Source organism: Triticum dicoccoides, chromosome 6A (genome assembly GCF_002162155.2).
Source record: "Triticum dicoccoides isolate Atlit2015 ecotype Zavitan chromosome 6A, WEW_v2.0, whole genome shotgun sequence".
Lineage (NCBI taxonomy): Eukaryota > Viridiplantae > Streptophyta > Magnoliopsida > Poales > Poaceae > Triticum > Triticum dicoccoides.
In genome coordinates, this window is record NC_041390.1 from 121,157,052 (window position 1) to 121,181,784 (window position 24,733).

Sequence of the window (24,733 nt, forward strand, 5' to 3'; positions counted from 1 at the left end):
ATGTAGGAGCCAATATGAGCATCCAGGTTCCGATATTGGTTATTGATCGGAGATGTGTCTCGGTCATGTCTACATAGTTCTCGAACCCGTAGGGTCCGCACGCTTAACATTCGATGATGATTTGTATTATGAGTTATGTGATTTGATGAACCGAAGTTTGTTTGGAGTCCCGGGTGAGATCACAGACATGACGAGGAGTCTTGAAATGGTCGAGACATAAAGATTGATATATTGGAAGGTTGTGTTTGGACACCAGAATGGTTTTGGAAAGGTTCGGGCATTTTCCGGAGTACCGGGGGTTACCGGAAACCCCCCGGGGAGTTAATGTGCCTTCATGGGACCTAGTGGAGAGAGGAGGCGGCGGCCAGGTGGTGCCCCCCCCCCCAAGCCCAATCTGAATTGGACTAGGGTTGGGGGCCCCTTTTCTTCTCTTCTCCTCCTCCTTCCCTCCTTCTCCTAGTGGGAATAGGAAAGGGGGGGGGGGCGAATCCTACTTGGACCGGGAGTCCAAGTAGGAATCCCCCCCATGGCGCGCCCCCCTTGGGTCGGCCACCTCTCCTCCCCCTTTTATATACGTCGGACGGGGGCACACTAAGTCTTCTCTTAGCCGTGTGTGGTGCCCCCCTCCACAGTTACACACCTCGGTCATATCGTCGTAGTGCTTAGGCGAAGCCCTGCGCTGGTAACTTCATCATCACCGTTGCCACGCCATCGTGCTGACGAAACTCTCCTTTGTCCTCAACTGGATCAAGAGATCGAGTGACGTCATAGAGTCGAACGTGTGCTGAACGCGGAGGTTCCGTACATTCGGTGCTTGGATCGGTTGGATCGCGAAGACATTCGACTACATCAACCGTGTTAATAAACGCTTTCGCTTTCGGTGTACGAGGGTACGTGGACACACTCTCCCCTCTCGTTGCTATGCATCTCCTAGATAGATCTTGCGTGATCATAGAAATTTTTTTGAAATACTGTGTTCCCCAACACGTTCATCTTGGATCCTTGTGTCGGGCTCATAACCAAGGAGAGTAAAGATATCGGTCACCCAAACTAAATTAATCAGAGTGAGGGCACATCAAATGGAGGGTCTCGAGCTATTTGCTCCAGTTTCCTTTCCACATTGGCCAGATGATCCCTTGCAACTGTTGAGCGCAACACCTCCCATTGGGACATACTTGCCACGCTGTCTCCAAATCACCTGCACTCTTTACCAATGGGCACGATTGAAGCAAATGTCAATGCGAAGTTTTCATAAAGCCCCTACGGTGTTGTTCCTTTAGTGATTTATTGTTCTGTCTTTGGGTTTTGTTCCCTTGTTGTTAGATACTCCTTTGAGAGGGTCGCTTTCGTAGTGCAAATACTCTAGTTGCTCCCGAGTGTTGTAAACATGTTTTGTAGGATGTTGCCTTGTTTTTGTAATAAAATGAGGCAGAGGGGAGTTCCCTTTTATTCAGAAAAATAAATCATAAAGCCCACAAAGCAACTGCATAATCAACATTCGCAACACAATGGTTGCTATTAGAGCATTACTATACATTCAACTCTTTTTGTACAACACACATTCGACGTTTTCCATCCAGCCATTTGTAATTCTGTCCCTACATCATCTGGCAGTGCGAAGCATTTATCAGATGCATATTGGACACAAAAAAACGTCGTGTGCGCATCAATTCCGTTATTATCACTAACACACCAATTAAAATTAGCAAGAGCATAAAAGGAGCTAAGAGAATACATTCCTTTAGATTCAAACTTCTTAGATCAATGCATCCTTCTCCCCGCGTGAATAGAGTTAGCAATATGAACTAGAACAAACAACTGATTTAACAGATACTGGTTGAAACATTTCATAAAATTAATTTTGTGTTGATGGCTATCCCAAATTTTATCCACAATTACATATTTTTCTTCATTTCTTTGCCCCACACGTCGCCGCCGAGGGGGACTAGGGAGAGAAACATCGGCGAGGGGAATCGATCTGGTAAAGGGTGTCGCCGCCGCTGTTGTGCATTGCTGCTTTTTTTTTCTTTCATTGCGTTTGTGACTTCGATAGGATTGAGCGACAAGCGCGAATGCAGTTGCACATTAGCGCATGCGTTTTCCTATTGGATTGTGATTTTTTTTTCTTCTTTAGCTTTTGGTAGAATCTTGAGACCATTTGTAATGACAATGTTACTCGATGGATAACATCGAAAACAAACTACAATTGCAAATGGAGAGAATGATAGGACTGGACTTTCCGTGAACCGGGATTGGAAGTAAAGAAAAATACTTCGTATTTTGTGCTCAACTATTGGATTTAATTGAAAAATATAAGTTATATGTCATAAAAAATTTATTGGTAGATTTATATTTGGAAAAAAATTACAATGGTACTGTTTTTGTTACATACTCTCTCCGTAAACTAATACTCCCTCTGTAAACTAATATAAGAGCGTTTAGATCAATACTTTAGTATTCTAAATGCTTTTATATTAGTTTATGAAAGGAGTATAAAAATGTTTAGATCACTAAAGTAATTATCTAAATGTTTTTATATTAGTTTACAGAGGGAGTACAGTAGAAAATTGTATTTTGATATAGTTGGTACTCGACCCGTTCGTCACCCGTAGGCAGCAGGTACAACAGCCTCAACTGTCTGTTCTCTGAATAAAGTGGCGGCGGAGGAAACAAAGAACGACGACACCAGAGGGCCCGACATGCCGTTCCCCACGCGCCTCCCGCCGCCGGCCACCGCCGCGGCCGCTACCGCCGCGGCCGTGCTCGCGGCTGTCGCACTGCGCCGGTACCTCTCCTCCCGCTCCCGCGCGGCCGCGGCCGCGCATAGCACCAGCGGCGGAGCCCCAGCCGCCACCACGTTCCTCGTGCTCTCCGGCAAGTCCCCCCAGGACCAGCAGCTCCTCGCCTCCGCCGCCGGCGAGCTCTCTCTGGCGGAGGAGGGCGGGGGCGAGCTCGCCGTCTCCCTCGCGCTCGACGCCAGCGGGGACGCGGGCTTCGACGCGGCCGTCTACATGGGCGCGCTCCAGGCGCGGCGCTTCGGGAGGTGGATGCTCTGGTCGCCGAGGATGGCATCCACGCACGACCTCGTGACGCAGTGAGTGCAAGATTTTGTTCTTTTGAGTCTCGCTTCATCAGAAAAAGAAAAGAGACGATGGATTTCCTCCTGAATAGCTCAAATTGGGCTTACTCTTTGCTTCCCCTCTGCTTGCAGGAACTTCGCCAAACTTCCGGTGGGCGTCGTGTGCGTCACAGACGTGCAGTTCAAAGGCAGAGGTGCGTCAAATATGTATGCCAATTGGTGCCTGTTTTTGTTGGCCCTTTTAGTGTGTATCTCTGATGATTTTTCAATCTCGGTGATCAATGTCTGTCACTTTGGTGGGGAGATGAATTATGCTGTTCTGTTTGTTGTATGTTCAGTTGATGTTACTGAAGATCTGAAGTTGCTGCATGCTGTATGGGATAAATAGTTTGAGAAATAGCAAATTTTTTGAATGAATTTGGATCTGTAAATGGTCCATCTGAGTATCCGAATCCGATGAACGGCGGTTAAAAAAGTAGTCAATTGTTGAGAAAATAATGACCCATGGCATGTACGCGATGAACAGGTTTTCAAATTTTGTCTTGGTGAAAAGTGTAGTTCCACAAATAGATGATTTCTACCATTTGTAGATCTTCTGATTGTAGTTTGACAACTTCAACCGAACTTTTATTTTACTAGTTGATTCCACCTTCTATGGTTCTAGAAATTCATTGTTTTTGTATGCTTAATTGAGCAGAGCTCGTTAATATTGATCTTCTGCCAATGACTTTGCAGGAAGATCAAAGAATGTGTGGGAATCACCTCCAGGTTGTCTCATGTTCTCGTTTACATCACAGATGAATGATGCCCGCAAGCTTCCCCTTATGCAATATGTCGTTTGCCTTGCCATGACCGAAGCCATCAAAGATTTGTGTTGTGCGAAGGTGAGGGTTTATGAAGTAATATTATATTTGGTGTTTCTTACGCATATGTGATGTTCACTGATTGCAGTATGATATTTCATAAGGCTAATTTCCTTGTCATGACATCCTGTACTATTTGTGTGATAACACCCAGGGACTTCCAGAGCTAGATGTAAGGATAAAGTGGCCTAATGATCTATATCTGAAGGGGTTAAAAGTTGGTGGCATTCTTTGTACCTCATCATATGAGCCGAAAGTCTACAATATTTGCACTGGTAAGTATGTTCCAAATGGTGCTGATACTAATACCGGAAGGTCATTCATTATAAAAACTTGGAATCCTTTACCCTTTTCAGGTATTGGTTTAAATGTCGACAATGAAAAGCCTACTACATGTTTGAATGCTGCACTCCAAGAACTAAAGGCTAATTCACCAAGACTTAAACGAGAAGACGTACTAGCATCATTCTTCAACAAATTTGAAATTCTTTTTGATATTTTCTCAAATCAAGGTAAATTCATGTCAATAGTTTCTCTTCTTGAGTTGAAAAGCATTATGCTCATGCTATGGGTGTAGTGAACTTTTGTAGATAAGTTTACTTTGCCTTAGTGAGTGATGTTTGCGAATTAATCTGAATTTTCTAACATTTTGTGGTAAATTTGGCACTATAATATTCTCTATCTCTACTGCAGGATTTCAGGCCCTCGAGGAGCAATACTACAACTCATGGCTTCACAGGTACGGAGTATTATCTCGATATTGGTTTGTTGGTCTTCTATTAGCAAACTTCCTACTTAAGTGCAGTATGTATCTGCTACCATTTGACTTCAATCTTTTTACCAATATGGTTTCATATGGTCTCATTATTTATCCTTTCATACTAACTGAATATTCACTGTTATGTAGTGGCCAAAGAGTCGTCGTACAGGATGCGCATGAAGGCCAGTCTGTGAACAGTGTGGTCACGATTAAGGTAAAGAGAGAACTTGGACAGGATTGATGAGCAGATATTTTCTCTTCTCTGACCACCAACTAAATTGTTTCAGGGGCTAACACCAAGCGGCTACTTATATGCTGTTGGTGAGGACGGCAAGAGCTATGAGCTGCACCCTGATGGTAACAGGTAATGCGATTTGTTATCCATCACCTACGTTTTCCTCGTTATAATTACTCTATATCCGTAATGTACTACTGTATATATGATGTGTGTCTGTCAAGAACGTAATGGTCTGCCACAATTACCGTTTTGATCGAAAAAAATCTGACACAGTTTCCTGTGTTGCAGCTTTGATTTCTTCACAGGATTGGTGAGGAGAAAGATAGATGCATAGTACGCTGTCAGTATATGGGCTCCAGTGTATTCTACGAACACAGGTATTATTCTCCAGAGAAATCAGAGTTATCTTCTCATGGCAGCTTACTTATGAGAAGCTGGTTTCTCCAAAAAAAAAACTTATGGGAAGCTGGTCTCATACTATAACTGTTACAAACTCCGAGCTACTGTACAGACTGCCTGTTCAAACAGAATGCCATCGACGGGATCCCGCGGGGCATGAAGAAAACATGAGCCCTGGCCTGGAGGCTGAAGCACAGGGCTTGGCTGAACCTGAATTAGCATGGACCAACAAATCAGGAGCGAACCGAGCGAAAGAATTGTAGGAAAAGGGCGGGGTCTCTGAATACAGTGCTAAGCTATTTTGTAAATAGTTTGAAAACGGTGTGCTCTATATACTTGTGTTTCTGTAACAAGTGCCGAGTGTGTGAGTTAATGTAAGAAAAAAACATCGAGCGCAGTTTTTGTGGAGGTTGAAATGAAGTTAAGAGCTGAACTATGGCTTTTCTTTTTCTGAGAAAAAAGTTTGAACTATGTTCCAAACTGCTGAACTAACCTTTGGTTTGTGCGAAGCTCTTTCTGCTTCCCCTGTTTCGTATCGAGCTTCAGAAATCAAAAAAAGAAAAGGGAATTCAGTTTTGTGAAAGACTAAAGACGGAAAATTTAATTCAATAGGGGTATTAGAGCAACTTCAATGGGGCGACCCATTTCGTCCGCCTGCGTCCGTTTGGGTTGGCGTGGACAAAAGTGGCGGCCCAACGCGCCGACCCAAACTCAAATCGTGTCCGCCCGGCGTCCGCGCCGACCCATTTCCGGCTCAAAATTACGCCTGGAATGCGTCGGCGCGGACGCGCCGCGCGTCTCCTCGCCGTCCGCCGCGTCCCCACCCGGCGGCCACCCAACCGCCACCGGTCGTCTTATTTATGACGACCACCGACAGCGGGCCCACGCGTCAGCCAGTGCGCGCGTCCTTTTTTAACTACGCGTGTGGCGGGGTCGGCCTCATCCACTTCTCACGTCCACATCTGGCCCCCCACCACTTCCTTTGCTTCCTCGCCGGCGACCGCAAACCCTAGCGCGCGCCATGGGCCTCTTCGGCAAAAGCAATGGCAAAGGGAAGGGCACCCCCGACGCCTCGTCATCCTGTGCTCCCCCTTCCCCTTCATCGCCGGCGCGTTTTCTCCCTGGACGCCGGCGCCTGCACATCCCGGTGCACCAAGCGTGGTGGCACTGGGAGTAAGCGCTTCCTGCCTCCACCCACTTGGCCGGAGGAGGCCTACTCATGGACGGGCCAGTACGGCGAGTGGGTGAGCGCGCCGTCCACTTCGCCGCGACGCCGGAGGAAGAGGCGGCCCACCTCGAGCGATGGAAGGAGCACTGACTCCGCCAAGAGCAGGCCGACGACGAGGAGCAAATGCGCTACGAGGCCATGCTCCAACGCGACGCGGAGGCGCTCCGGCTCGGGGAGGAGGAGGAGGAGCGCGCGCGGCTTGCAATGCCGCCGCCCCAGCAGACGCCGGAGGAGGCTGCCCTGGCAGCGTACCAGGCGGCGTTCGGGTGGGCTGGCCCTGCTCCGGTCTTCATCGACCTCACCGACGACAACGGCGTCGAGGGTAAGGGCAAGGGCAAGGCCGACAACGTCTAGGGCAGCGTGCGGGGCGGCAGCAGGTGGGCGCAGACTTTTTTTAATGTTTTATTTAATGTTTATTAGATCTAGGTGGACTTTGGCCGGCATTTGACCGGCCACTATTATGTTTAATTATGTTTATTTCATGCAACTTGTTTTTTTCCACCTCGGCACATTTGGGTCGGCCTCCCTATTGAGCGGTCAAGCCGACCCATTTTAAAATGCGGACGCCGGCATCCGCCTGGCCGACCCAAACGGACAAAAAACGGACAAAGCGCGCGTCCGTTTGGGTCGCCCCGTTGGAGTTGCTCTTACTCTACTCTAACAAGGTGAAGTATCTGGTGAAAATCTGGAAACTCGCCGCGTGGGTCATCGGATCGACAAGGAACGGATCAGATAAGAGCTTTATTATATTAGAATAATAATATAACTTTTGTTCTCGCTGAGGTTCACCTTCTCGGCTGCGGCTGCGAGCCTCACGAGTCCAAATGGGCGGCTCCGGCGGTCATATCCCTCCACCCCAGCTTCCTGGAAACACATACTCCGAGTCCCCAATCTTCTCGCCCCCTGCTTTAATAAAACCCTCTGCTTTGCGTTCGTTGACCCGCAAGCTCCGCTTTCCAGTCTCTGCTCTTGCCCTCCGTCTCTTCACCTCAGCTCTTGCAGCAGAGGCGGCCAATGGCGCAGGACGACCCGGTTGTCTCTGCGCAGTGGCTGCAGCAGCACCTAGGGCAGCCCGACATCAAGGTGAAATAACCGCTCATCTGCCTCACGCTTTCCCTTTCGATTCCGGAGGATATATTACCTCCAGTTTTGCCAGCGTTTCAGAAGCATGTTCTTGATTTCTCATTATCTGGTTTATTATCCCCATCATGTGGAGGACACTTTAGTGATTGCTATCAGAAGCAACTGAGTCTTAATTAGTACTCCCTCCATTCACAAATATGAGATGTTTTGGATATTTCGATATGGACTACATACGGATCGAAATGAGTGAACAAACACACTAAAACGTGTCTGTACAACAACAACAAAGCCTTTAGTCCCAAACAAGTTGGGGTAGGCTAGAGGTGAAACCCATAAGATCTCGCAACCAACTCATGGCTCTGGCACATGGATAGCAAGCTTCCACGCACCCCTGTCCATAGCTAGCTCTTTGTCGATACTCCAATCCTTCAGGTCTCTCTTAACAGACTCCTCCCATGTCAAAATCGGTCGACCCCGCCCTCTCTTGACATTCTCCGCACGCTTTAGCCGTCCGCTATGCACTGGAGCTTCTGAGGCCTGCGCTGAATATGCCCAAACCATCTCAAACGATGTTGGACAAGCTTCTCCTCAATTGGTGCTACCCCAACTCTATCTCGTATATCATCATTCCGGACTCGATCCTTCCTCGTGTGGCCACACATCCATCTCAACATACGCATCTCCGCCACACCTAACTGTTGAACATGTCGCCTTTTAGTCGGCCAACACTCCGCGCCATACAACATTGCGGGTCGAACCGCCGTCCTGTAGAACTTGCCTTTTAGCTTTTGTGGCACTCTCTTGTCACAGAGAATGCCAGAAGCTTGGCGCCACTTCATCCATCCGGCTTTGATTCGATGGTCCACATCTTCATCAATACCCCCATCCTCCTGCAACATTGACCCCAAATACCGAAAGGTGTCCTTCCGAGGTACCACCTGGCCATCAAGGCTAACCTCCTCCTCCTCACAGCTAGTAGTACTGAAACCGCACATCATGTACTCGGTTTTAGTTCTACTAAGCCTAAACCCTTTCGATTCCAAGGTTTGTCTCCATAACTCTAACTTCCTATTTACCTCCATCCGACTATCGTCAACTAGCACCACATCATCCGCAAAGAGCATACACCATGGGATATCTCCTTGTATACCCCTTGTGACCTCATCCATCACCAATGCAAAAAGATAAGGGCTCAAAGCTGACCCCTGATGCAGTCCTATCTTAATCGGGAAGTCATCGGTGTCGACATCACTTGTTCGAACACTTGTCACAACATTATTGTACATGTCCTTGATGAGGGTAATGTACTTTGCTGGGACTTTGTGTTTCTCCAAGGCCCACCACATGACATTCCGCGGTATCTTATCATAGGCCTTCTCCAAGTCAATGAACACCATATGCAAGTCCTTCTTATGCTCCCTATATCTCTCCATAAGTTGTCGTACCAAGAAAATGGCTTCCATGGTCGACCTCCCAGGCATGAAACCAAACTGATTTTTGGTCATGCTTGTCATTCTTCTTAAGCGGTGCTCAATGACTCTCTCCCATAGCTTCATTGTATGGCTCATCAGCTTAATTCCACGGTAATTAGTACAACTCTGAACATCCCCCTTGTTCTTGAAGATTGGTACTAATATACTCCGTCTCCATTCTTCTGGCATCTTGTTTGCCCGAAAAATGAGGTTGAAAAGCTTGGTTAGCCATACTATCGCTACGTCCCCGAGACCTTTCCACACCTCAATGGGGATACAATCAGGGCCCATCGCCTTGCCTCCTTTCATCCTTTTTAAAGCCTCCTTCACCTCAGACTCCTGGATGCGCCGCACAAAACGCATGCTGGTCTCATCAAAGGAGTCATTCAGTTCAATGGTAGAACTCTCATTCTCCCCATTGAACAGCTTGTCGAAGTACTCCCGCCATCTATGCTTAATCTCTTCGTCCTTCACCAAGAGTTAGCCTGCTCCGTCCTTGATGCATTTGACTTGGCCAATATCCCTCATCTTCCTCTCCCGGATCTTAGCCATCTTATAGATGTCCCTTTCACCTTCCTTCGTGCCTAACCGTTGGTAGAGGTCCTCATATGCCCGACCCCTTGCTTCACCAACAGCTCGCTTTGCGGCCTTCTTCGCCATCTTGTACTTCTCTATGTTGTCTGCACTCCTATCCAGGTATAGGCGTCTGAAGCAATCTTTCTTCTCTTTAAGCGCCTTCTGGACATCATCATTCCACCACCAGGTATCAAGGGGCCACCTTCTCTTTAAGTGTCTGTACGTTCGGTTAAAAAAAATTAGAACATCTTATATTTGTGAACGGAGGGAGTATATTTACCAATGTTATTCCACTCCCTGTCATGTTGTTTTCCTATTATTGTTGTTGTGCCCAAGAAAATATCAAGGGGCCACAGGAATCTGTGCTGTCTTTTTTTTTACATTTGACTGCTTGGTTCAGATACTGGATGCTTCCTGGTACATGCCACACGAGAGCAGGGACGCATGGCAAGAATACCAGGTTTCTTTCTGGACCAGCTTCGCTGTAAACTCTTCACCCCTTTTGTGCCAATGTTTCTCCCGGCTAAGATGTTCAGATATGCTCAGGTGGCCCATATTCCTGGCGCGCTCTACTTCGACATCGATGGAATTTCCGATCGGACGACTCATGTGAGAAATGCCTCCAAATATTAATCCCCTTGTGGTTTGCGCTATTGTTTGAATCAGCGGTTTCTTGGAGCTTTGGCAGTTGGCCTGCTGCAATGAGTTTCTGTATTCAGTCCTTCACTGTATGCCTATGAAAATAGATATGTGACTTCCTTTTACTGGATGCAATTGTTTTCAGTTGCCACACATGCTGCCATCAGAAGAGGCTTTTGCAGCAGCAGTTTCTGCGCTTGGCATCAGCAACCATGATAAGGTTATTGTTTATGATGGGAAGGGGTTCTACAGCGCGCCTCGTGTTTGGTGGTAAGCGGCGCGCTACTTGGGTTGAGTTCAACAGAATGTCAAAATCAACTTTCTTGCTAGTGCACAAAGAGCGATATATAAGATGTTCAAATTCGTGTTGATATAATATTTTCTTATTTTTATTTATTGCATGTAAAGGTACTTTCTTACTCTTTTACAGTATCTCACATCTATACACGTTGATTACTTTCATCAACCCGGTATACTACTGAGTAATGATGGCTCACTTCAAGTACTATTAAAGCTCTGGTCATGAGATAAAAAGGATGAATTTTGCATGCAATGGGAAGATACAGTGTCATGGTTTCAGATTATGGGGAAAGGGTATTGTGCCTCAAATTTAAATGCTACAATTTCATGATTTTATCCATTTTGGTGTGTTCGGAAAGGAAAATGAATCAGTTTGCATATTCAACAAAAGATTAACTGCATGGACGAATAAATCCAGACACACACTTTCAAAGATTACCTGGAAAACATGCCGGACGACATTCTCTGCCTTATTTAAGTAATATTTTCTACCTCTATATGCAAAATTTGATGAATTTTATGCATACTGTGTCAACTAAAAGGATGTTCAGAATTCTTGGACATGATAAAGTTTGGGTCTTAGATGGAGGTTTCCCTCAGTGGCAAGCTTCTGGATTCAATATTGGAAGCAGCTGCCTTGATGATGCAGTTCTGAAATCCAGAGCTGCTAATAGTGCTGTTGAAACAGCTTATAATGGTGAATTGGTAAGATATCTCTTAAGATGGTATTGCTATCTTTACTGCCAACCCTTTTTCTTACCCAGTAATCACGGTGTCATTTTTTGCAGGCAAATGCTGCCACATTTCAGACAGAGTTTCGACATCAGCTATTGTGGACACTAGAAAAGGTCATTTCTCTATCTTAACTGAAAACCTAAGTCACTTCGTTTTACCTGAAAACTTTCTTGCACCCATGTAGATACCTGAAAATCTAAGATCATGAATCGACTCACATCAGTGTTAGTTGGGATTGTTCGTATCTCATGATCTTTCTTTTAACTACCCTGAAAATATTTTACCTTGTGTAAAATTTAAAGGAAGATGATGTAACTCAGTGACACACCAGATTCTTGATTACCCACATGTATGTTGAGCCGTTCTGTCTGTGTAACAGGTCAAACACAATGTAGCTGCTAAGGCTCACCAAGTAGTTGATGCCCGAGTAAAGGGCAGGTAACATCTTTCTTTCTTTTAAGTTTTAACTATTTGCTAGCTTAGGCTTTTTTTCAGCTGTAGAATTTTGCGCCATCTTGGCTTTCTCCATCTAAGACAAAACCACACGCTTTTTCGCGCGTGTTTCGAGAAAAAAAATGTAGCTGCTCAGGCTCACCAACTAGTTGATGCCCGGTCAAAGGGCAGGTAAAATCTCTTAACTTTCAATATGTGATTATTCCGATTGGAAGATCTGATTATTGAAGCTCTGATCATAGTTAATGTAGCATAGAACTTTCTTGTAATAACGAAGTTAAAAGATTTCCTTTAATATGAAAAGGTTGATATTTGTGTTTCATACAGATAGTGTGGTTCATGTCACTGTTGTATGAAAGGTTTTTGTCTTATGCCTCTTTTTCTTCAAACCTAATGTGACTAAACATGATGACATTTGTTGTTCTTGCTCCCCCAAAAGTTATCTCTAGTTTCTTATTGTTGTCATGAAACAAATTCAAATTTTCATTCGCAGATTTGATGGTGTAATGCCAGAACCAAGGGAAGGAGTAAGAAGTGGGCATATACCTGGAACTAAATGTGTTCCGTTCCCTGAGGTATAGTGCAACTACGCAATATACTTCCTCATTTCCATAATTCTTGTCGTAGTTTTAGTTCAAATTTGAACTAAAACCACGACAAGAATAATGGAACGAAGGAGTATCACATAATACTTGGATAAACTCATAACCACAAATACCAAAGAAATTGACACTGTTTGGTATTCTCCCAGATGTCTGATGGTGCACAAACGCTCCTCCCTGCAGATGAGATATCTAAAAAGTTCGAGCAAGCAGGTCTGCATTCTGTTTCATCTAACAGTTCTAGTCTGGAACTCATATTTTACCCACGGCCTTTACTGTGCAAGAAAAGAAAATGTTCCGCGATGTATACACTACTGAAAGCAGAACAACATTGATGAACAATGCAACTACGCAGATCCTCTGACCTAAGAAGCAGAGTTTTCTTAGGGATATCAAATGTGTATCAAGTTCACCAAGCAACATCAATAATAGCACCTGGTTTGATGTTTCTTCAGGCATTTCCCTTGCTGACCCGATTGTCCTCACATGTGCATCTGGTGTAACTGCCTGCATACTTGCCCTGGTCTGGAAATCTCGCATGCTCTTCTTGGATATATCTTTGAGGCATTGACTCTGCCAAGCAGTCTCTAACAATATCTCTTTACAGGGGCTCTATAGAATTGGGAAGCATGACGTTCCGGTTTACGACGGATCTTGGACAGAATGGGAAGCACTGCCGGATAATGATTACCCGATAGTTACTTCCGCTGGCTCTTAAATCGATCATTCTGAGGTGATGAATGCAGCTGTTACATCCTGCGGCATTCAGCGCGATGATATTTTCCTTTGGCAAGCTGTGCATCAAAGTCAATACAAAGGTTATAGGAAAAAAAAACCTATTGTACTATGGCCAATGTCTATAGGCCAATAATGAGGAAATCCTATGTCGAAAGCGTCAATTAAGTTCATATTGGTGTTGTACTTATAACGTTACTGTTGAAGAAATATTGACTTGAAAACAAGATCATTCGTCTGAACTGAAGAAATCATGCCTTGAAAACAACATTACATTTATATTGATGTCGTTCTTTTGCACTGCCTTCCCATGCTATGTTGTAGTGCAGCCAAATGAGCTATGCACAACAACTGCGGAGCAACTGGTCAAAATTTCAACCTGTGCAAATTTCTTTTGTAGCCCAAGGAAATCAAATCAAACATTTAAAAATGCCCCCTCTGTGACCATGAGCATGAAACCATCTCACATTTGCTCACTGTCTGCATTTAAAGGGTCTCTGAGGACAATCCTAAGTTATTTGCAACTACTTTGCTTGTGTGTCTGTAACAAGTACTTAGTCTATGAAGTTATCTATAGTACCTAAATAGTTGATTCCCACTAACTCTAATTTTCTCAACATGCAACCCTCCACATCACCAATGTGCCACATCTACATGCATACTCTTTGTTCACACATGAATACTGCTGAAAATAACAGCTTTTGATTTTGGTCATTTCGTTCATGCAAAATTTATCTACAATTAATCTTTCAAATCCCACAGCAACGCGCAGGGAAATCACCTAGTTGCAATAACTTCAAGCGCAGTTTTTGTGGGGGTTGAAATGAGAGCAAGCTAAACTTCGTTCCAAACTGCTGAACTAACCTTTAGTTGTGGGATGCTCCTTATGCTTCATCTATTAAATAAACATAAACAATTCATGCACCACGTCATAGTTGAACTACGAGCGTAAATAAAGTTCATCCAATCCATCAAACGACTAAATATAACCGTAATTTGTGCCAAAAGGCCGAATAAACAAGTTCGTACCAAAAAAAAACACCAAACACATGGTGGACCAAAAACCATCATAGTTCACAAAGGGTTGCACGCACTCGCACCGGCATCGTCGACACCACCATTGCCGCCGCCGCCGCCACCAAACTTAGCCAAGATGCCCCTATGAGTTAACTCCCAATATTGTCTTGCCTTCTCGTCCATCTTCCTAGGATCCATGCACATAATAGCACGTTCCTCGATAACCCACTTGTCTCTTTGCTCCTCAGCCTCCAACGCAAGCCTTTGCTCCTCAAGTTAATATTTTTCCTTCCGTTAACACCTTTCTCTCCTCGGTCACCACCTTTGCCTTTCACTTCTCCTCCTCCACCGTCCTCATCTTATAGAAACAAGTCATCTTCTCCTACTTCTGGTTGGCTGCCAATGCCCTCTTCACCCCCACCATCACAATCAACTCTTCCTTGCATGCTTGAACACCATGCTTCCCGGCTAGTTTTGCATTTTTGTTTTCATCGTCGGACTTGAGGAGTTGATGGGTTCTCCACCAAGTGATCATCATCATCAACTTTGATGTTCAGTCTTTGCCTCTTTGGTGTTGTTTCATAGTTCCTTTTTCCCCACTTCTCATTTCCAACAATCTCCTTGTAGCAATGATGCAAAAGTGAAGGCTTCGCCATTGTTTCTCTTATTTATTTTCTTGTAATGAGCGTGAATGATGGGCTCATACCCGTGCTTGGGGATTCCACTAGGGAGCGCAAGGTTGACTTGCTCAACACATCCGGACCACCGGTTGCATTGGTCTTGGATCACACTCCAACGATGAGTGAGAGACCCGATTGTGCGGTTGGAGGGAACGAACACATTACTATTCTAGTACTCCTTTGTTTTATTAGTGAAGCCGTTTTATTAGCCCTAACCATGGCATCAAGAGAGACGTTAATCCAAACTTCACACAAAAGCTTTATCTTCCTCATTGTTATAGCTGCACCACCTACTCCTCCTTTTCAATGTTTGGGTGTCCGGCCGGTCCACCTCCTCAACCTCCTCCACTATCTCGACATTTCTCGTCATCTCTTGGGTATATGGCATGGACATTGCAGTGTCGTCGAGGCTGAGTGTGTGTCTTGCGCTCAGTTGTTCCATGCGACCATATGTATCACCACTCAATTGCTCGCGCAAAAGCAAAGAAAAAACCTAGCAATCAATATCACATTATGCATCATTCAATTGATCAATTGCAAAACAAAAAGAAAGAAAAAAGGAAAAGAAACTTGTGGGCATTTCCTCAAGCACACGACCTCGCTCCTTCTCTCGTCAGAATCTGGCTTCTCTTTGGTCACAAGAGGTGGACGAGGTGGCGGCGCAGTTGCACGAGGCCAAGGGATATGCATCGCCGCAGGAGACCGAGGGGAAGGTGTCAGGGCGACCGGAACCTTCGTCTTCTCGGACACATCCGTGTTGTCCGCCGCCCTGGCCGGCGGTCCCATTCGCCGGTCGATTGGGCCAAAGGCGATTGCGTGGTGGCAGCTAAGCGAGCGAGGACCACCACCGGCAACGGAGAGCTCTCAATGGCGTTCTTACCTTGGTGCCGCCATTTAGGTCCTTGCCACACATAATTTGTGGCCGACGGTGGGTTTCTGGCGCTGCCAAGGCTATCCATTCTGGCGTTCATCTAATTTTCTAAGCATTGATTTTGTTTTCTTTTTCCCAAAAACATCAAGAATGTTTTTTTAGCAAAAATGTGTACTTATGTAGTCAATTTGTCATGTGTGTTGTTGAAAAATGCAGATTTTTTTTAAAAAAATTCTTTTGATTTTGCTGCTCATGAGCGAGCATTTGATCTCTGAGTAAGAACACCCGTTTCAACCGCAGTTCTGAAACTTGTATGTTCGGAGATCGGAGCGTGTTGTCTAAAGTGGAGGCGTTGAATCGTATTCTCGTTTTAGTTTTTTGTCAAAGTTCATTGAACTTACCAAAACAAAAACAAAAAATCACGACCGGTCAAATCATGATCGTCTGCGTCTGTACTATGCTCAAACAAATTTGGATTCCCTCAAAATAATCATTTATTAATTTAAAATAATATATGTATTTCTCTTTTCTTTTTGCATGGTAATACGTGTCTCATTCATATCGTAAAGAACAACATACAAATCATATAAAGACCAACGTGATAAAATTGAAAAGATAGCAGAACAATTATCTCTTGCTGAGGTTTACCTTGTTCGCTGCGGCTGCGAGCCTGTGCTGCTACAAATACGATGGTATTTGTACGATTTCAATACGACACAAAATAGTGGCCATGGATAACACCTCTTCTGTAGGCTGGAGCCATCCATTGGTGGGTCGTACTGAAATGGTACTGTACGAGGATAATCGTAAGCAGAGTAGTTTCGAGTCCAAAATCGGCTCCGGCGGGCGGCGGCCGCATCTCCATCTCCACCCTTCCTGGAAACACGACCCCTCGAGACAACCAAGGCGAGAGCCCCAATCTTCTTGGCCCCCTGCCGTTAAAGAAAATTTACTTCTTCGCCCCACGTTCGTTGACCTGCAAGCTCCGCTCTCCAATCTCTCTGCTCTTGCGGCAGGCAGCACGGCGGCCAATGGCGCAGGACGATCCGGTTGTCTCTGCGCAATGGCTGCAGCAGCACCTAGGGCAGCCCGATATCAAGGTGGAATAATCTCTCGTCTGCTCCTCGTTTCCCTCCTTCCGTTCTGGCAGAAATAGCAATCTCCTTTCTTTGTTAACAGTTCAACAGTTCAGCAGTCTGTTCTTGATTTCTTACATTCCAGCTTATCCCCATTGTGTGGAGGACACTCTGTCTGATTACCATCAGAAGCAACTGTGACTTAATTATCTATTACCAGTGTTATTTCACTCCCTGTCATGCTGTTTTTCTGTTGCTCTTGTTGTGCCCAATAAAGGATTAGGGTGAACATGTGTTGCTTTTAACATTGGAGTACTCTGTTTTAGGTATTGGATGCTTCCTGGTACATGCCACAAGAGAGCAGGGACCCATGGCAAGAATACCAGGTTTCTTTCTGGAACAGCTGTAATGTTCATTGTTCCTCCCCCTTTTGTGGCAATATTTCTCCCAGCTAAGATATTTTTGCATATGCTCAGGTGGCCCATATTCCTGGTGCGCTGTTCTTCGACATCGATGGAATCGTCAATTGGGCAACTGATGTGAGAAATGCTTCCAAATTTTAATTCATTTCTCGTTTGCGCGATCATTTGACTAGAGTAAATAAGAACCAGCAGTTTCTTGGAGCTATGGCAAATTTGGCAGTTGACCTAACACAATGATTTTCTGTCTCCTGTCTTTCACTGTATGCATATCAGCATATGGATATAGACATTTGACAACTGATGTGAGAAATGCTTCCAAATTTTAATTCATTTCTCGTTTGCGCAATCGTTTGACTAGAGTAAATAAGAACCAGCAGTTTCTTGGAGCTATGGCAAATTTGGCAGTTGACCTAACACAATGATTTTCTGTCTCCTGTCTTTCACTGTATGCATATCAGCATATGGATATAGACATTTGACTTATTTTTACTGGATGCAATTATTTCAGTTGCCACACATGCTGCCATCAGAAGAGGCTTTTGCTGCGGCTGTTTCTGCACTTGGTATCAATAACCATGATAAAGTTATTGTTTATGATGGAAAGGGCTTCTTCAGTGCGCCTCGTGTTTGGTGGTAAGCAAAACGCTGCTTTGGTTGACTTTAACTAAATGAAAAAATCGACCAAAAGTTGCTAGTGCACAGAGAGTTAAGCTGTTGATATAAAAGATGTTCAAAATCAAGTTGATATATTAATTTTCTTGTTTTTATTTACTATACATGCAAAGGTACATTCTTGCTCTTTTGCATAACCTCACATATATGCAAGTTGATAGAGTTAATTACTTTATCAACCCGAGAGTCTAATTAACTTACTTCAAGCACTAAAGCTTTGATCATGAGATAAAAAAAAGTGAAGTTTGCATGCAATAGGAAGACATGATACATAGTTTTTGTTTATGGCGAATACAATGCCTCAAATTTAAAGGCTACAATGTCATGGGTGTATCTATTTTGGTGTGTTGCACAAGGTAAATTGAATCTGTCTCCATTCAATAAAAGGTTAACTGCATGAATGAATAAACACAGACAGACTCGAAGATTACCTGGCAAATGCCTAACGTCATTCTCTGCCTTACTGTTCAACCTCTATATGCAAAAACTGATGAGTTTTATGCATCCTGCATTAACTAAAAGGATGTTCAGAGTTCTTGGACACGATAAAGTTTGGGTCTTAGATGGAGGTTTCCCTCAGTGGCAAGCTTCTGGATTCAACATTGCAAGCAGCTGCCCTGATGATGCAGTTCTGAAATCCAAAGCGGCAAATAATGCTGTTGAAACAGCTTATAATGGTAAATTGGTAAGATATCTCTTAAGATGGCATGGCTATCTTACTGTCAATTCCTTTTTCTTATCAAGTAATTATGGTTTCAATTTTTGCAGGCAAATGCTGTCACATTTCAAACAGAGTTTCGACCTCAGCTATTCTGGACACTAGAAAAGGTTACCTCTCCATCTTAACTGAAAACCTAAGTCACTCCGTTTTACCTGAAAACTTTCTTGCATCCATATACATATAGATACAGATATATGATAAATCGGATCATGAATTGGTTCACATCAGTCTTAGTCGGGGATTGTTTGTATCTCATGATATTTCTTTTAACTATTCCGAAAGGATTTTACCTTCTGTAAAACCAACAAAAAATGAAGATGATATGACTCAGGGACATACCAGTATCTTGATTATCCACGTGTATGTTGAGCCATTCTGTCTGTGTAACAGGTCAAACAAAATGTAGCTGCTAAGGCTCATCAAGTAGTTGATGCCCGAGCAAAGGGCAGGTAACATCTTTCTTTTAATTATTTGCTAGCCTAGGCTTTTTCTCAGCTGTAAAATTTTGCGCCATCTTGCTTTCTTTATCTAAGACAAAAACAACGCGTGTTCGAGAAAAAAGTAGCTGCCCGATCAAAGGGCAGGTAAAATCTCTTAACTTTCAATATGTGATTATTCTGATTGGAAGAGCTAATTATTGAAGCTCTGATCATAATTAATGTTGCATAGAACTTTCTTGCAATAACGAAGTTAAAAGATTTCCTTTATAATATGAAAAAGTTGATGACGATGGTATTTGTGGTTCACACAGATATTATGTTTCATCTCGCTGTTGTATTAAAGGTTTATTTTCTTATGTCTCTTTATCTTCATAACTTAATGTGACTAAACATGATGACATTTATTATTCTTGATTTCTTGTCAATCTCCCCCAAAAGTTATCCCTAGTTTCTTATTGTTGTCATGAAATGACTTCAATTTTCATTCGCAGATTTGATGGTGTAATGCCAGAACCAAGGGAAGGAGTAAGAAGTGGGCATATACCTGGAACTAAATGTGTTCCATTCCCTGAGGTGGGTATAGTGCAACTATGCCATATGTCACATAATATTTGGATAATCACAAATACCAAAGAAATTGACACTGTTTGATCTTCTCCCAGATGTTTGATGGTGCACAAACGCTCCTCCCTGCAGATGAGCTATCAAAAAAGTTTGAGCAAGAAGGTCTGCATTCTGTTTGATTAACAGTTCTAGTCCAAAACTCGTGGTTTACCCATGGCCTTTAGCCCTTTACTATGCAAGAAAAAAAAACTTTCGCAATCTATACAATACTGAAAGCAGAACAACATTTGATTCTCTGACCTAAGGAGCAGAATCTTCTTAGGGATGCCATATGTGTACATCAAGTTCACCAAGCAATAGCAATAATAGCATCTTGTCTGATGTTTCTTCAGGCATTTTGCTTGATCACCCGATTGTCGTCACATGTGGATCTGGTGTAACTGCCTGCATACTTGCCCTGGTCTGGAAATCTTGCATGCTCTTCTTGGATATATCTTTTGAGACACTGACCCTGCCCAGCAGTCTCTAACAATATCTCTTTACAGGGCCTCTATAGAATCGGTAAGCATGACGTTCCAGTTTACGACGGATCTTGGACAGAATGGGAAGCGCAGCCCGATAATGATTACCCAAAAGTTGCTTCAACTGCCCCTTAAATCAACCATTCTGTAGTGATGAATGCAGCTGTTGCATTCTGCGGCATTCAGCCCAGATCGTCAGCACAATGATACTTCTCTGTGGCAAGCTTTGCACCGAAGTCGCCCAAAAGGTTATAGGGAAAAGAGAAATATCTTTTGTACTATGGCCAATGGCTATAGGCCGATAAAGAGGAAATCCTGTGTCGACTTAATTTATAATGATGTTGTACTTAACAAAATCTTGACTTGAAAACAAGATTATTTGTCTGAATTGATTATGTTTCGGAGTTGATTGTCGTTTCTTTTGCACAGCCTCCCCATGTTCTGCAGTAGTGCAGCCAAATGAGTTATGCACCCTAACAGCAGGTGCGGAGCAACTGATCAAAATTTCAACCTGTGTGGATTTCTTTTTTGGCCCAAGGAAACAAATCAAGCATTAAAAAAGGTCGACTGCTTGGAATGGAGGATGCAAAATTTCCTGCAGGATCCAGAGGCATGCCTGCTGTGTGACCATGAGGATGAGACCATCTCACATCTGCTCACCGGCTGCATTTTCTCGAGGCAGGTATGGCATCGAGTCCTATAGTTCTGCAGCCTTCAGGCACTCTGTCCACAGCGAACATAGGAATTCAGATCCTGGTTTCAGGCCGCGGGCAGAACCTTCAGCCTGCACAGCTTGCTTCTCTTCACATTTGTTCTTTGTCAGCCTTTTCTTTTTCTGTTTTTTCTTGGATAGCCAACATTTTGCTTTCTTGTTTTGATATTTCGGGGTGTTGTTGTTTGGATCTTGCCTCATCTTGACGTTTTTCTTCAAATGCAAAAATGATAGGCATTTGGCTGCATGTTCAGGAAAAAAAAACACCTTGAAGTTGACAGTTTGGAAACTGAGCACTATGCATACTTTGTAAAGAGAAATTAAAACATTGCTCATAATTGTTCCTCGTCCAAATATAACCACATCAAACTCCAATACAAATTCCCGCAATACAAATATTTGTTGCTATGTATTGTTCTTTACTTTGAAAAATGACACTGCCATTCCAAACTTGCTCTATGTGAGAACATCCGATGAATGAGTTGAGATTATGTATGCAGCGCTTTTGTGAAACTTCTATCTGTCGGGGAAGTTAATTATGTATGCAGTGCACACAGCTTGGACGGATAATGTCACGAGTTACACATGACAGAGTTTCTAACCGTTATGACACATACATTTTTCTGTAAAAATCGTTGTTGCTGATGCTTAACACGTACACATACTGCGATCCACCCGCCTGTGATAACAAGTACTAGTACTAGTGGAGATCCCTATCTATCCAATGTCATCAGTTATTTTAGCAAGTCGTGCTGTACTAGTGGAGATCCCTACCATAATATAGGATTTTTTTTTAATATAGTGTCAAAAAACGTCTGACATTATGGGACAGAGGGAGTATGTTCGAAGGAGTGACACCTGACGTCCCTGAACTTCGTTCTGGACAGTTTGCTTCTCTTCACATTTGTTCTTTGTTGGCTTATTTCTATTTTTCCTCGGATAGCACATATTTTGCTTTCTTGTTTTGAGTTTTCCTGGCTGGTTATGTTGTTTGGATCTTGTATTGTCTCGGACTTTCTCTTCTAATGCCAAATGTCAAAATGATAGACATTTGGCTGCGTGTTTGGGAAAAAAATACCTTGAAGTTGATAACTTGGAAATTGAGCACTATGCATATTTTGTGAAGAGAAATTAAAACAAAGGTAGTTTTTGTAATTGTTCGTTAACCAAATATAACTACATCAAGTTTCAATACAAATATCTGTTGCCATGTATTGTTCTTTACAAAAAATAATGATGATATGTTGACATTTCAAACTTGCTATATGTGAGAACAGCTGTTGAGAGTTGAGATTGGGCTACACACGTTCTTTTGTGACAGGGAGGAACTAACTAAGGAGCGCTCCTTCGGGAGCCCCCCAGGGGTCACTTGAGGTGGGCCGAGAGCGTGTCACTTGGCGCGCTCTTAGCCGCCGTCATGTGTCGCGCTTTGGGTGTCCCCTCTGGATTTTTTTAAAATCTTACACGCGTTTTCGGCTTTTTAGATGGTTCTTTTTTGTTTTTCCAGCTTTTTGGGTTTTCATCGGCCTTTCTTAGCTTTTGAACAAAAGGAAAAATGCGCGAAAAAACACGTATTTTTTTTTGCTTTCGCGAGAGGCAGGGATTTGCTCCTGCGAGAGGCACGACCATGCCTCTCGAAAACGAAAAAAATATCATTTTATTTTTTGTCCTTCCGTGAGAGACACGAGTTTGCTTCCCCGAGAAGCGCGGATTTGCTTCAGTGAGAGGCACGGCCGTGCATCTCGGAAAGGAAAAACAAAACATGTTTTCTTTCGTTTGTTCCGTGAGAGGCACGGGTTGCTTCCACGAGAGGCACGGATTTGCTTCTGCGGTAGGCACGAATTTGCTTCCGTGAGAGGTCCGACCGTGCCTCTCGGAAACGGAAAAAATGCGTTTTTTTCTTACGCAAGAGGCACATGTTACTTCTCGTGGAGGCACATGTTACTTCTCGTGGAGGCACAGATTTGATTTCACGAGAGGCGCAGTCGTGCCTTTTTCGGAAAGGAAAAAAAATGTGCTCCTGGTTCGGTTTTTTTCGTCCGGTTTTTTTTGATAAAATCATCAAAACCTATCAACATGGGATTTAGTTTTGAAGATCTCTACGTGAGGAATCCAACAGTGAAAACAGTTCGAGATTCGGACGCTCGGTTTAAGAGATAAAAACTTTTTAAATAAACGGATTTACGAAAAAAAGGAAAACTCACGGGTTGCCACGAGTGACGCATTGATGGGAGTGACTTTTGCAAGGAGTGCTCCTTAATTAGTGATTTCGTACTTATTAGAGATTCTTCAATAGATGATATAGATAAAAAAATAACCAACTTTTGCATTTTCAAGGCCCAAAACCCCCTCTTGAACAGATGGTATAGATGAAAAGAAATTACATTTTCTCCTCCCGGAGTTGTAAAATGCAACACCTCGAGATGCAAATTTGCATCTCCATCTACCTGAGATATAAAATTGGCGATCGCGCACCAACTGCCCAACTGCTTTCATTTCCTTTCCACCTGACCGCCTCCCGCCCGTCCGTGTCTCGCCCGCCGCCTGCCGCCGCCATGGCTGACGTCGATGACCCCGTTGCGTCCTCCACCACCGGTGGTCTGACCCACATCACCGCAGTTGCCGTCTCCACGACCACTTTCCCCAATCCGGCCTCCGCCTCCATGCCGGCGCCTCGCTTGTGCCCAACCCCGACCGATCGTCGTCGCGGCTGAGCCGCCAACGAAGAAACAAAGGGCCGCCAAGCCCTGCGGTGGAGGCGTGAAGCGGCCGGCGGCGCCGGGGCGCAACCCGGCATCGAACCAAAGCCGGGCATCGAAGAATTTGAGGCCGAACGCGGCTGTGTCGGCCGATTTGTAGCCGTCGGCGGCCTTGCCATCCTCCACCGGCCAAGGAGCCGCTCCTCCACCTCTGCCGCCGCCACCGCCAGCCATGAAGGAAGATGTGGCCACGTCGGTGACAACTGCATCCAACATGTTCGATGATATGTGGCTTCGGTGTCAACATGAGCAGATGGGAGTTGGATTTAGAGGCAACATGAGTGGCATGTGATGTGGCTTTGGCGGCAACATGGGCATGTGAGGTGTCAATGAAGGTGCTTTTGGTGGAGTTTGCGACAACGAGACTTCAACTCATGAAAACGTCGACAAAGCCATTGATGTTGATCATCATACCACCGTCAACAATGTCGCTAGTGACAAGGGAGAGGACGAAAATTGAGTGATATGGTTGATGTTTTATGTGGATTTTAATTTGTTGGACCAAGAGCTTTGTTTGAGACAATGCATTTTTGGTTGTAGGATTTCAAACTTTGATTGATATGATGCACTTTTGATGCTGTTTGAATGTCCAAATGCGACAGTACAGCAGCCGCGCAGCTATCGGCAGTTTTATACATCTTCATTTGCATCATCTATTGGAGTTGTACTTTTACATCTCCAATATGCATCATCTGTTGGAGTTGTTTTTTTTCCAAGATGTAAAATGCATATTTTAGAGATGTAAATTTTTACATCTTCTATTTTACATTTTTAAATTTGCATTATCTATTGAAGATGCTCTTATCTAGTACACTGAAAGAATTGGTTTTTATCTGGACAAAGCATGCCGTGTAGAGTGACTATATGTCGGGAAGTTATGTATGCAACGAACACAATTTTTAAGAGGATATAAAGGCATCTGCAATGGCAACCCGCAAATTTTCTCCCGCATTCAACCACGGGTAGGGGGGCCAGTCCGCGGACACGGATACGGGAGGGCGCCATTCAACTGTACCCGCATACATCAGGCCTTTCGGTTTTTTTCTAGTCCGCACGATCAAGTAGCCGCATGTAAATAGTACAGACGTTCAAATAGCCACATGTAGCACTAGTTTA

General features: G+C 44.1%; 3 protein-coding genes across 6 annotated transcripts; all 3 read left to right on the forward strand.

Annotated features, from left to right (window-relative positions):
• Positions 1-2,666: 2,666 nt before the first annotated feature.
• On the forward strand, positions 2,667-5,793 carry LOC119315816 (biotin--protein ligase 2-like). 3 transcript variants are annotated; one of them, XM_037590286.1, is made up of 10 exons: positions 2,700-3,094; positions 3,212-3,273; positions 3,815-3,963; positions 4,097-4,217; positions 4,299-4,454; positions 4,636-4,681; positions 4,850-4,916; positions 4,990-5,066; positions 5,229-5,317; positions 5,452-5,793. In XM_037590286.1, the coding sequence occupies exons 1-9, from the start codon at positions 2,700-2,702 to the stop codon at positions 5,272-5,274; spliced, it is 1,119 nt and encodes a 372-aa protein (XP_037446183.1). In that variant the 3' UTR covers positions 5,275-5,317; positions 5,452-5,793. The 3 variants fall into 3 exon arrangements, with proteins under 3 accessions (XP_037446184.1, XP_037446183.1, XP_037446185.1); XM_037590288.1 differs by having other exon boundaries at positions 5,469-5,793; XM_037590287.1 differs by having other exon boundaries at positions 2,667-3,094; positions 5,229-5,775.
• A 1,621-nt stretch (positions 5,794-7,414) lies between these two features.
• Positions 7,415-13,443, forward strand: LOC119315818 (thiosulfate/3-mercaptopyruvate sulfurtransferase 1, mitochondrial-like). Its single transcript, XM_037590290.1, has 11 exons — positions 7,415-7,650; positions 10,099-10,158; positions 10,245-10,307; positions 10,483-10,607; positions 11,180-11,342; positions 11,426-11,485; positions 11,752-11,810; positions 12,319-12,400; positions 12,577-12,640; positions 12,883-12,950; positions 13,035-13,443. The coding sequence occupies exons 1-11, from the start codon at positions 7,582-7,584 to the stop codon at positions 13,143-13,145; spliced, it is 924 nt and encodes a 307-aa protein (XP_037446187.1). The 5' UTR covers positions 7,415-7,581; the 3' UTR covers positions 13,146-13,443.
• A 3,057-nt stretch (positions 13,444-16,500) lies between these two features.
• On the forward strand, positions 16,501-20,569 carry LOC119315821 (thiosulfate/3-mercaptopyruvate sulfurtransferase 1, mitochondrial-like). Of its 2 annotated transcripts, XM_037590291.1 has the most exons (12): positions 16,504-16,636; positions 16,747-16,830; positions 17,133-17,192; positions 17,283-17,345; positions 17,737-17,861; positions 18,423-18,585; positions 18,669-18,728; positions 19,012-19,070; positions 19,553-19,634; positions 19,724-19,787; positions 20,018-20,085; positions 20,171-20,569. In XM_037590291.1, exons 2-12 carry the CDS (start codon positions 16,762-16,764, stop codon positions 20,279-20,281), a joined length of 924 nt encoding a protein of 307 aa, XP_037446188.1. In that variant the 5' UTR covers positions 16,504-16,636; positions 16,747-16,761; the 3' UTR covers positions 20,282-20,569. The 2 variants fall into 2 exon arrangements, with proteins under 2 accessions (XP_037446189.1, XP_037446188.1); XM_037590292.1 differs by having other exon boundaries at positions 16,501-16,830.
• The last annotated feature ends 4,164 nt before the right edge of the window (positions 20,570-24,733 follow it).

Coding starts and splice junctions, on each gene's coding strand:
- LOC119315816 (XM_037590287.1), top strand. CDS start 2,700: ATGCCGTTCCCCACGCGCCTCCCGCCGCCGGCCACCGCCGCGGCCGCT. Junction 3,095..3,211: donor ACGCACGACCTCGTGACGCA/GTGAGTGCAAGA, acceptor CTCTGCTTGCAG/GAACTTCGCCAAACTTCCGG. Junction 4,682..4,849: donor TACAACTCATGGCTTCACAG/GTACGGAGTATT, acceptor ACTGTTATGTAG/TGGCCAAAGAGTCGTCGTAC.
- LOC119315818 (XM_037590290.1), top strand. CDS start 7,582: ATGGCGCAGGACGACCCGGTTGTCTCTGCGCAGTGGCTGCAGCAGCAC. Junction 12,401..12,576: donor AATGTGTTCCGTTCCCTGAG/GTATAGTGCAAC, acceptor GTATTCTCCCAG/ATGTCTGATGGTGCACAAAC. Junction 12,951..13,034: donor CTGCCTGCATACTTGCCCTG/GTCTGGAAATCT, acceptor ATCTCTTTACAG/GGGCTCTATAGAATTGGGAA.
- LOC119315821 (XM_037590292.1), top strand. CDS start 16,762: ATGGCGCAGGACGATCCGGTTGTCTCTGCGCAATGGCTGCAGCAGCAC. Junction 17,862..18,422: donor AGTGCGCCTCGTGTTTGGTG/GTAAGCAAAACG, acceptor ATTAACTAAAAG/GATGTTCAGAGTTCTTGGAC. Junction 19,788..20,017: donor AAAAAAGTTTGAGCAAGAAG/GTCTGCATTCTG, acceptor ATGTTTCTTCAG/GCATTTTGCTTGATCACCCG.